Source organism: Equus asinus, chromosome X (genome assembly GCF_041296235.1).
Source record: "Equus asinus isolate D_3611 breed Donkey chromosome X, EquAss-T2T_v2, whole genome shotgun sequence".
NCBI classification, from domain to species: Eukaryota; Metazoa; Chordata; class Mammalia; order Perissodactyla; family Equidae; genus Equus; species Equus asinus.
In genome coordinates, this window is record NC_091820.1 from 25,555,109 (window position 1) to 25,567,547 (window position 12,439).

The following is a 12,439-nucleotide window of genomic DNA, read 5'->3' on the forward strand; positions in this document are numbered from 1 at the left end:
ACTGGCCTGGGTGCTTGTTCTTAATGAGTAAGGCAGTGTGAGGTGTGGCTTGGAAGTCCAGAAACTGAGTTCCAATTCCAGATCTATTATAAACATCTGTGTGACCTTGGTTATGTCATTTGATCTTTCTCCACCTATTTTGTCATCTGTAAAATAAGAGTAGAGCTGGAGTATTTCAGCGTCTCTCAAGGCTTTTTGACTGCAACCCACAGAAGGAAAACATTTTACATTGTGACACAGTACACACACACACACACTCCTAACTGAAACCAAAGTGTAAACACAATACTTAACCTTGCTTGTGCAACGTATTCTGATATTTTCTAATCTGTTCCACTCCGTGCTATTAAAAAATGGGTGGCAAGTCATTAAACTGATTTCAGGATTCACTAATGAGAAGTTTGAAAACAACTCATACAGATATTCTCGAAGTTTCTTTCCAGTTAGAAAATTCCACAGCATAAGGGGACTCCTGGTGTGGGGGTGGGGGCCGAGAACCTCAAGAAAGAGAGAGTTGACCCTTTTACCTTACAAATACTCATTTTCTTTTTGATTAGATCGTGTTTTTACTACCTTCGGCAGAAAGTTCTTGTCATTAAAACCATCTGGCAAATACTACTTTAGGGCAAAGATTCCCATTCTATGTTCCACGGCATATTTAGCGAGAACTTAATTGATGTACCTGAAAAAGGCTTCCACAGTCACGTAAGCATGGAGAAGAGCTCCTGATTGTACCCTCCTCTTAGAGTTTCAATGCATTTTAAAGGCTCCGAGAATTCCAACAGGCAAGAAACTTGCTTATCTTTATAACCTAGTGTTTTTCCAGTCTTACTGACCCCTGAACTATTTTTCAAGAAAGAGTTATTAACATCGTACAGAACATTAATGGTCCAAGGAACTCGGCTGGGAAAACGCTCCTTCAGGGAATTCTAGAACTTGTAAAATATTAAGACAACTATAAGTTCTTTTTACTGTCATAGAAAGCTTTCTACCTCTACCCAAATACACAGTTATCCTTCTTGGTGAGAAAAGTAAAATTTAGGACAGAAGCCCAGAGAATTGAGAAACACACCAGAAAAAAAGATCTTAAATTCTTTTTCTTTAAAAGGTCTTAAATTCTTGAAAATAACACAAGATCGACAGTGTTCAGACTACTAGCCCATGAATCCTACAGTACTTTCTTGATCGTGACAGATGAAGAAACTGACATTCTACCTACCAACTTTTTATATAATGCATAATATGTATAAATACTAACAGTGTGATTTTAAATAATTATATACATGTAATTTTGAAAAATCACACTACTAGAATTTCTCCTTTTTCTTGGTTTAAGTTGCAGAAGTCAATTAGAAGCAGTAGAATATTAAAGCTAGAATTAAAGGCAAGCTAGTGTCTATCCATGGATGAGGGTCATATTTTACAATATTTTTCTCTTCTCATTTTCTCTCAGATCTGAGATAAAAGAAACAACTTCTTTAACGAGTAGAGATTGGGCCACCAAGAAGAAACAGTGAATACTTTTCTTTACTAAAAGGCTGCCTCTCTCTACTGATAAAAAACAAAGACAGCTGGTAATGTAATTTTCAAAAGGGTGTGGCGGGGGGAGAAGGGGGGGAGGAGGGGGAGAGGGAGAGAAAATAAGACGAAGAGAGAGACAGAGACAGTGGGCATGTTTGGGGGGGGCGTCAGTAGCTCATCCTTATTTTGCTTTTCTTTGTAATTTCTTTTTTTTTTTTTAAAGATTTAAAAATTTTTTTTTCCTTTTTCTCCCCAAAGCCCCCCAGTACATAGTTGTATATTCTTCGTTGTGGGTCCTTCTAGTTGTGGTATGTGGGACGCTGCCTCAGCGTGGTTTGATGAGTAGTGCCATGTCCGTGCCCAGGATTCGAACCAACGAAACACTGGGCCGCCTGCAGCAGAGCGCACGAACTTAACCACTCTGCCTCGGGGCCAGCACTCTTTGTAATTTCTAAGGCTCAGAAATCAACCTATTGTTGTTCCTGGAAACCGGGAAGCAGATCACTGACATCTATCAATTCAAACTCATTTAATATGACCTTAGTGCTATTTTCCAAACATTTTTATCTGTTTGAGGGGAGAAGCTGCTTTTCCTTTACAGAACATAAGTGACTTCAGAGATGCCCTGCCTCAAATACGGTTTTGATGGCAACCCCAGTTTCTGGTGTAACTTTCTAGAGGTCAGTTTGCCATGCATATCAAAAGCCTTACAAACGTAAACATCCTTTAACACAGCATTTTCATTTTTAGGCATTTATCTTGTAGAAAGAATCTGAAATGTTTATAAAGGTGTACAGAGGATATTAGTGATAATGTTGGACATAATAGCAAAAAATTTGAGATAACTTTAATATTGAGTGATTCAGAATTGTCTTGGTGAATTGACTTGGTACGGCCACAGAAGGGAAAACTACCTAGCCATTTAAAAAAAATTACTCTGGGGCTGGCCCCGTGGCCAAGTGATTAAGTTCACGCGCTCCACTGCAGGCGGCCCAGTGTTTCGTCGGTTCGAGTCCTGGGCGCAGACAGGGCACCGCTCATCGAGCCACGCTGAGGCGGCGTCCCACATGCCACAACTAGAAGGACCCACAACGAAGAATATACTATGCATATTATGTACCGGGGGGCTTTGGGGAGAAAAATAAAATCTTTAAAAAAAAATTACTCTGTAGAAGAATAGTTAAACACATGAAAACATCTTTATTACAGTTCTAAGGGAAAAAAGCAGATCATAAAACCGTAAACATGTTTTTATCCGTTTGGTCTAAAAGAATAAAAGAATCTGAATTCACACACACACACACACACACACACACACACAGCCCCACCCCTGAGAGAAGGACAGAAGGTGTATAAACCACATTTTCATAGTCATTATCTCTGCGTAGTGGGATAATAGATAACTTTTCTTTTCCTATTTGTACTCTCTGCCTTCCAAAATTTCCTTGAGGGGTATACATTACCTCTGTAATTTAGAAAAGGACAACACAGAGAAACAATCGTTATTTAGTATTTAGTCTCACTGTCCGATTTCTCAAATATCCCTTAAACCAAATTGCTTTTCTTTTTGATATCCACAAACAAAGCTCCTAAGCGTATATCGATATTCCAAATGAGTATCTAAGAAATTGGCGACTTCTGGGGCTGGCTCCGTCTAGTCAGGTAAATCAGTGTCTTTCTGAGTATCTGTGTCTACGGGCCTGACCTTTCTGGAAGTGGGCACCGGTGCGATACGGTTTGAAAGGTGTGAGGACAATCCACCCGGCCCCTCAAAGTTCTTCCCGCACCGCTCAGAGATGATGGCTGATGTTCTACCGCCAGAGAGCCATTCCTCAGGCTTACGGCTTTTCACCCTCTTAAAATGCAAATAACCCAGGAGAAGTACACATTAAACTTTACCTGTCGTCCGGGTTAAATGAGTATAACACATCATTTTCTGAGAACGGGTTTTAATGAGGAAGACATGCGAATTCGGGTGGGGCACGCAGACAGAATAAAGGATGGATGAATATATATGGCGCCTGAGGAGTAATTAATATTCATAATAGTAATATTTTTATTTACGGTTTATCAGTCACTTACAAGTATGTTATCACATTTAATCTCAATCAAATCGAATAGAATGGCTGCCACTAAGGCCACTTAAGCAGACCAGAGATTTGGAAAAATACAGACGACAAAATCTACAGCCTTTATAATTGTTCTAGAACCATTCCTAAAAGCCCCAATCCCACTCAACCACATCCACTGCTTTCACTTGCCCCTCTTATCTTGGCACCTCCTAAGCGTGTGTGATACTGTCCAAACAACAACCATATGTAGATAGTAAAGTTGGACCCAATCAAGAAAATAAGACAAGTTCTTACTTAATACATTATCAACATAGAACTCAAAGACAGGACCACCACCTTCTGAGAATTTTTGTTCTAAAAGACCACGGTCAAATGGAGACACACATGAAAGCATCTAATCAAATTCTTTAAAATGTTTGTGAGCACGGATCATTTTATTAACCTATGGAAAATGGAAAACAAAGAAAAAGACTAGGAAGTGGCACTAATAGAAGGGAGAAGAATGAAGGGAGGTCGTATAGAATTACTTCTTCTTCATAAAATATACAAATGAAGTAAAAGACAGTCCAGTGTGGTGGTTAAAAACCCAAACTCTGGAACCTACTTCTTGGGTTTGAATACTGGCTCTGTCATCCACTCATTGTGTGACTGTGTGCCTCAATTTCCTCATCTTTAAAATGGGTATAATAACGGTATCTACCTTATAGGTTGCTATAAGGATTAAATTAGTTCATGTTCGTAACATTGCCAGACACAAAGTAATTGTCTTAAAATGATGGTTAAACTTTCAATACATACTCATGTCTGACCAGAAGGAAATACACCAAAATGTTAACTCCATGTGATAGACGTGTGGCTTTTTAAATGGCAAAAAACCTCAACCTATATACTTTTGTAATCAATGAAAGAGTGGTATAAATTAACAATATTAATCAGAGGAAAACAGGAGCTTGACAATTTAAGATGCATTGTTATATTAACAGGATGTTCCAACATTGAACTTTCAGTTAACTGAGGCTGTTCCTCCTAGCATTAATGATTAAAATATATTTAATTAAAAATATATGATATTTATTAATATTTATATAAGTAAGATAATTATAAAATATAATTAATAAAATTGTAAAATGGCATAAAAAGAATGAATAGAGGTCAAGGATAAAAGAGGGAAAGAATACCTAAGAAAGGAAATACAGGGGCTGGCGCCGTGGCCGAGTGGTTAAGTTCTGGTGCTCCGCTGCAGGCGGCCCAGTGTTTCGTCAGTTCGAATCCTGGGTGGGGACATGGCACTGCTCATCGAGCCACGCTGAGGCAGCGTCCCACATGCCATAACTAGAAGGACCCACAACTAAGAATATACAACTATGTACCGGGGGGCTTTGGGGAGAAAAAGGAAAAAATAACATCTTTAAAACAATAATAATAATCAAAATTAAAAAAAAAAAAGAAAGGAAATACAACGGGATGAGGCTCCAACTTGAAGGCAGGGTGTATTTAACGAATTATACAGAGATAAGGAATTATAGAGTCACAGTAATACACACTGAATTATCATATCATAATTATATGATATCATAATTATCAGCTTTATGAGATGAACTGCTATAAGCAGAACTAAAGACTCAAAAATATTACTAAAGCCAGCCCTCGAGAATGCCTTGCAGGAAACAATTATGCATTAGCCGAAGACTGGACAAAATGGTCTACTTGGTCCTCCCCTTCCTAACCTGCCGAATTCACCCACCAAGTCATACTTCAGGATGATTTATGCCTCCACTGCATTGGCAGAGATGATTGTAGCCCAACTCTTAATTCTTAGCTACCAGGATGCAATGAAGAGGTTCAGCCACGCAAGCTGACAATGACTTACTGGAAAGGAAGTGCTGGGACGCTGGGCCAAAGTCCCTGTGGGCTTCATGCAGCTGCCTGATGCGGTCCTCAACGGCCACCTGGGAGGAAGAGGAGAGAAGTGATGTTCTCTCATCATATATAATGAGGAGCAATTAAAACAATGTATCCTTTTCGGTAAGATCTTCTGGGCCTCTAAGGCTGGAACACGAACGCAACAATTTATAACCCTGGTTTTAATATCCGCTTACCGTATATGGCCTCTGAGACTCATTGTTATCAAAGCAAGGCCAAACGAAAAAGATTTGCTCTCTTGACAATGTTAAAATGAGAGTTTTTTTACTCTACTCATTGGTAGCCACAAACCAACTACGCTCCAATTAGTGCCATCAAAAACGCAAACTCGAAGCCTTTCATGAAAAGGTCAGGGAGGCTGCCATTTGCTATTATACTCGATGACTAAAGGATCTCCGAATTGGCAAATGTTCTGTCTTAGCTAGTCTATTGTTTCTGACTAATGTTTTTTGGAATAATATTCGTCGATAATTAATGGATCACTGAGTGATAATCATTGATAATGAATAAGTAATCAACAGTTGATTAATACTGAAGTACCGAAGAAGTGGAGCCAGGCTTAAATTTCGGGTAATTACAGGGTAGACAGTGAGTGGAAAGAACTTTTCAGATTTCAGTTTTTAGTACACTTACAAGTATATCTATAGGTGGCATGGAGTAAAAGTTACCATTCTTTTTTTCCTATTAGGTTTTTCTATAATATATTGACACAGGATCCTGATAGCTTAGTGAATTCCATCCCGGGTGGGGACAAAAAGAGCAGAATTTTACGGGTAAAATGGTAAACTCTGTCATCTAGCATTTTGCCAACCAGATATTAGTGGTATCATAGCTCCATAACTCTGGATCTTAATTCGGTTCTGAATAGCTCATGCTAAACCATGGGTTGGTTGGCGCTTGCCCAGAGCCATTGGAGCTCAAGAAGGTTCACTTCTGTGGTGTGGATCATTCCCGAGAGGTAAAACAGATCTTAAACTCATCTGAAAAGTTGGCTGCGACCAACTCTGACGTTCCCATATTAATCTAGCACAGATTCAGAACAATCTTCTTTTTACACTTTTTCCCTAGCCTTGCCCATCTTTGCTTGGACCAAATATTTGGAAAACCAAGTAGACTTCCAAAAACTGCAGCATTTGCTTCATTGTTATGCACACAAAATCATGAGGAACATTCCAAACTGACCTTCCCAACCTTATGATCCTGCACTCGCAGCCAAACTCTACCTGCCTGTCCTGTGATATTCCATCCAATATAACACTTGAGTGACTTGTTCATGCTGCTCTTCTCTCTGGAACGCTCTCATCTCCCTTCTTTCCCAGGTCAAGGCTGTTATATGTTTATATGCTTATTTTCTGATCCCCTGGGCTAGAAGCGATTGCTTCCTCAGCATTCTCACAGCACATGGTTGATACTTGGGGCACTTCTATCATATCATCTGTTTTAGTTATACAGACGTGAGTATCTCCTGCAAGGGACTGTAAACTCTTTGATGGCAGGGACCATTCCTTGCTTCTCTCTCCTCTCCCACCTTCTCTGGCAGGATGCACTGAACCCTACACATAGTAAGTGGTAGCAAATACTTGTTTAATGACTAGTTGACCAAACCAAGGAATAAATATGTGTGTGTGTGAGTGAGTGAGAATGAGAGAGAGAGAGAGAGAGAGATGATGGATATAGGAGAACAAACAAGAATGCCCACTGACACTGACTGTGCATCGCTGGATGAATTATTCTAATCTTAACTTTCCTTGTCACTAAAATGGGACAACGATATGTCCTACCTCGTAGAGTTCTTGTGTGGAATTAAGTAAGATGATACATGTGAAGTGTTTAGCCTAGTTTCTGTCACACAATAACTGCTCAATAAATGTTAGCAGCTACTGTTATAGTTGCTATTACAGTTAATAAATGGAGAGGAATAGGTTATAATGTGCAAGGCACCACATAAAATACAAAAATGGCTAATATTTATTAAGCACTCTGTGCATGACAATATGAACTAACCTACTGAATCTTCACAATAACTCTGTGGTAAGAAGTAATATTATCTCCCCAATTCATTGAAGTAGAAACTGAAGGATGAGAGCTTAAAAAAAAAAAACCAACTCAAAACTTGCCTAAACTTAAGTAGTAAACTGGCAGAGCCAGGATTCAAACTCATTGAGTCTGGATCTTACTCTTAACTGCTATCCAAGAGATTAAGGTTGAAAAACAAAGTATTCTATAAATATTTAATAAGCAGTTGGCCTTTTAATTTCTTTATTTGTGAATCAATTAATTTATTGAAAGCAGATCAAACCTAGTGTACATATCTATGTGACTTCAGTCATCAGTATATTTTATGATCCAATACAAGGTTAATTCCTGGTCTTGAAGAATGTGATGCCATAAGATTACAGAGAAAGGTTGTAGAAGACACATGCAAATGAATGTCTGGAATACATAATTATTTCCAAATGCAGAATGGGTCATTTTGTGAACAAATTAATCAAGGGATGAATGTGAAGGTTTGGGGGTGGGGAGGAGGGGACAAGGAGACCATATGGGAGAGGGGACCGACCAGAAGTCTTTTCAGGTACTGAGAAAGAAATGCAAACATAAGACACAAACAGTGACGGAGTGTGACTGTGCCACAGGCCATGTCCTCTGGCAATGTCAGTAGCTTCATAGGGACCACGTGGATGCAACATCTGAGTCCATTATAGGCCCCTGATATCTGAAGGTTGCTTCCTTCTTATACAAGGAGGACTCCAGTGGTAGTTTCCAGCGTACATCAATATTGGCAAGAGTTTAAAATGAGATAAAAGTTCAATTCCCATCATTATAACTCAGATTTAAGAAAATGCCTGAGAGTGAGACAGAAATTAAAAACACATCATGCAATGAAATGAAAAATTCAGGAAATAGTCTTAAAATAACTACAGAATTAAGCATAAAATATTTCTTTTCACAAATTATCTTTGGAGAAGAGTATTGCATGGATTGAATGCACAATTGAATAAACAAAGAAATAGTTTTAAGAAAGAGAAAAACTTGAAGGCACACAGGATCTTCACAAACTGTAGCCACTTAAGAACAAGGCAGTTCATTCTGCGAGCAATTAGGCAAGGAAAGGAAATTTGATCAACTTGAAACAATAGCCTCTGTGTATTAGACCTTCCTAAATGGCTGTGTTTTTAACCAATATAAAGTACTATACACAAACTAGGAAGCAAAAGCCAGAAATGGTACCAGTACCTTGCCTTCTGGCACAATTAGTTCTTTCCTTGGTTAATCATTTGTTCACTTTATATGTTAATACTGAAAATGACATGCAAGAAATAAATGCTCTAGTCTCTGATCTTCGGAGGTGGGAGGTGAGGAGTAGAGACAAGTTGAGGAAAGGCCTGAGGCAGCACAACATTGGTGTTGAAGATGGCAGCGAGATAGTCAGCCAGGGATGTTGGAAGCAGATGGTGCAAAACAAGGCATTCCAGACTCTGAGGCTCAAGATTTATGAGAAGGCCAAGGGATCCACTAAAGACTTGTGCGAGATGACTCAAGCTTTGAGAGGAGAGCTGAAGTTTAGGGAGATGAGTCTGTCAATGTGGCGTTAAACAGATTCAAAAGGGACCTGGAGGCTGAGACCAGAGAGAGGCTGTCGCCATTGACTAGGCTTGAGTGATATGCGTTGGAATGAAGACTGTGTTGCCTGGGATGGGAAAGAAAGCACAGATGAGGAGGTCTTTTGAAAGAAGGAAGAATTAATTTTGGTTTTGGAGCTTAATTTTTGAAGAAGCAGATAGAATTTCTGGATTTCCAGTGTGGAAGACTGGGAAAACGAGGATATTGCTGATGGAAATATGGAAATTAGAATGGGGAGGAATAGCATACGGATATATGAATCCCTTTGGAACCTGATGAATTTGACCTAACAGTGAAATCTTTAACTGGAGAGGTCATGTACAGCCAGTCAGAGATGAGCAATTTGTCTCAGTCATTAAAGGAAGAAAAGGGAAGTGAGAATAAATGGGGTAGGATTGAGCACTAGAAGGGGAGCAAAGTAGGAGGAGCCAAAGGAGTTTAAATGGAATTATTTAAAGAGACAGGAAGAACACAATTTCCTCTGAATTAATAGGTGATACCTCTGTTTCCTTTTATAAAAAGTAATACAAGTATAACATCTTTTTGGAAGTATACATCCTGTTTCTACTATTAGATCATAGATCAGGAAAGCTTAGAACTGGAAGAAACCTTATCTATTGATACACGAGGGTCTATTCTTTAAAACTATCCCAGATGGGCAGAAAACTGCCATCTGCTCCATGAGCACTTATAATCTAGTCTGCAGCAATTCTTCAGTAAAAGCATGACAGAGGAGAAAAAAGGTCTCTTTTTTTCATATGTGCCGCGAGGACAGGGGGACATCTTTCTTTCCCTGCTCTATCCCTGGTGACTAGCACGGACCTGGCATATAGCAGGTGCTCAACTTAACATGAGCTGAGTGAATCAATGTATGGTTGATTCAAGGATCTTCACCATAACAACTATATTGTGAATGAAGAATTTCTCTTTCCAGATTCCCAGCACAAGTTTTTTTTTTTTTTTTGAGGAAGATTAGCCCTGAGCTAACATCTGCTGCCAATCCTCCTCTTTTTCCTGAGGAAGACTAGCCCTGAGCTAACATCTGGGCCCAGCTTCCTCTGCTTTATATGTGGGACGCCTACCACAGCATGGCTTGCCAAGTGGTGCCACGTCCACACCTGGGATCCAAACCGGTGAACCCTGGGCCAGCAAAGCAGAACGTGCGCACTTAACCGCTGCGCCACCGGGCCGGCCCCGCAACACAAGTTTTTGAAAAGACCCTCCTCCCTCCCTCCTTTCCTTTCTTCCTTCCTTTTTGATGATCAAAGTTAAAAACAGGAAAGAAGAAAACCATTTAGATTCATGGTGCCCACAATACTGGATTAAAAAAAAATTTTAAAGCGATAATTTGTACGAGGAATCAAGAGCCCAAATCTCCTCTATAATTGCTTTCCATTTTAAACAATAACATTTGAGAGCTATGAGGACTATATATTATTTCTCTTCGCTTTCTTATTTCAGATGAGTTCTGCAGGCAGTGTACCGTTCGCAGAGACTTCCTTTCTTTCACACCATTAAGAAATGTCTTCACTTTCATTCAAAAGATATTTACTAGAACGCAAGTTCCTTGTCCGCGAAGATAGGAACCTTGTCTGTCTCATCCATAGTTTAGCACAGTGCCTAATACATAAGAGACGCTCAATGAATATTTGATAAATGGACGAATGAAAAGACTTTTTGAGTTCTTGCTATCTGTTAGGCACTACGCTAAGTATGATTATGGTAGAACAGAAAGTGCAATTTTGGGGATACTGAATGAGCACTAAATCATAAATCGTTCAACTAAATTAATGATAACACACCATTCCTAGCTGAGACTGTTTCCCAAAGCTCAGTCCATTCCTCCGTATATTTTGAAGGATATCTTTAATTTTTTCTTCAAGATTGCTTCAAATAAGCCAAAAAGAGAAGAAAGAAAAAGGACAGATAGCAACATGTGGCTCTTACAAATGATTTCAAGTAAATTTATCTACATGCAAATGTTTGTTACTTAACTTTGTTTTATTTTTATGTTTTAATTGAGGTATAATTGACATATAACATTGTAACAGTTTCAGGTGTACAACATAGTGATTTGATATTTGTATATATTGTGAAATGAACTTAACTTTGTTTTATTTTTTATTTTTGCTGAGAAAGATTTGCCCTGAGCTATAATCTGTGCCAATCTTCCTCTATTTTGTATGTGGGTCACTGCCACAGCATGGCTGATGAGCAGTGTAGGTTTGTACCCAGGATCCGAATCCATAAACCTGGGGTGCCATTGCGGAGCTGCCGAACTTAACCACTACGCCATGGGACCGGCTCCTTAACTTTGTTTGAAATTCTCCAGGGCTTCCATATTTTTTTTTTTTGACCTGTTAATTACTTTTAAGTTTTTATCTTCACTGGAGGTTTAGGAGAGCCAAGGAGTCCCTCTTGATGTGGAAATACATCGCTAGACAACATGATTTCTTCCTAGTGTCCAAGTGTTCTTACTGGCTCGACATACGTAAATTGTGTTTACTCCAGTCTCGGGAAAAGATGTAACTGGGCACGTACATTTCAATTTTCTGGCTCTCAGTTTGTCTAGACCCTTGATAAATATCCAGGGGCATGTAAGAACCAGACTTCACACCTACACTAATGAGCCCATCAAAAAAACACCTCTCTTTATGCTGTGATGCTAGTGAATAAACAACACACACGTACCCAAATGACTCTCTACAGCCTATTCAGGAGTTTTTGTCCTGAAATGTTGCCGTTTGTACAGTTTTCTGGATGCATAGTCTGTGTTGGGGGAGGCCTTCCTAATTCATTCTCACTTCCAAATCCTTACTTGTAACACTCATAAATACATGCCCAAACACTATCCTGGAAAGTCTCCTGAGATTTATTACAGTTTCAGTTCAAATCCTTTTAACTAACTGTAATCTTTTTCAGTTAAAATCCATTATTCTTCTAATTCTGACTTCTTTAGAGTTGTGACTAAAAAACATGGTCTGAGATAAGGGTTGGAATGAGGGCTTGTGACAGGCACAGCTCTATGGCAAAAAAACCGGAGCTTGCTGAATGCAACGATTGGCTGAATTCTTTTTTCCTTGAATTTATTGATGTGTTTTCTTGACATTGAGACACTTATGAGTTAAACAGAGTTTCTTGCCTTTGACTTCGGGATAGATCACAGGAAAGCAGCCATTGCTAACACAGTGCTCGCTTTGAGTAGGAGTATGATTCTTAGTTGAGTTTTCATGATTCATGGCATGGATGCTAATGTGTGCCATCTGAAACCATCATTAATCCACCTCTTTCTATGTTCC

The 12,439-nt window shown here is 39.2% G+C and overlaps 1 protein-coding gene across 14 annotated transcripts in view; it reads right to left on the reverse strand.

Annotated features, from left to right (window-relative positions):
- DMD (dystrophin) overlaps window positions 1–12,439 on the reverse strand; it is a 2,265,680-nt gene that overhangs the window by 211,999 nt on the left and 2,041,242 nt on the right. For all 14 annotated transcript variants that reach the window (XM_070503127.1, XM_070503123.1, XM_070503121.1 and 11 more), the window contains one exon: window positions 5,464–5,542. In XM_070503127.1, the coding sequence (XP_070359228.1) occupies window positions 5,464–5,542 (79 nt within the window). The remainder of the gene's footprint in view (window positions 1–5,463; window positions 5,543–12,439) is intronic.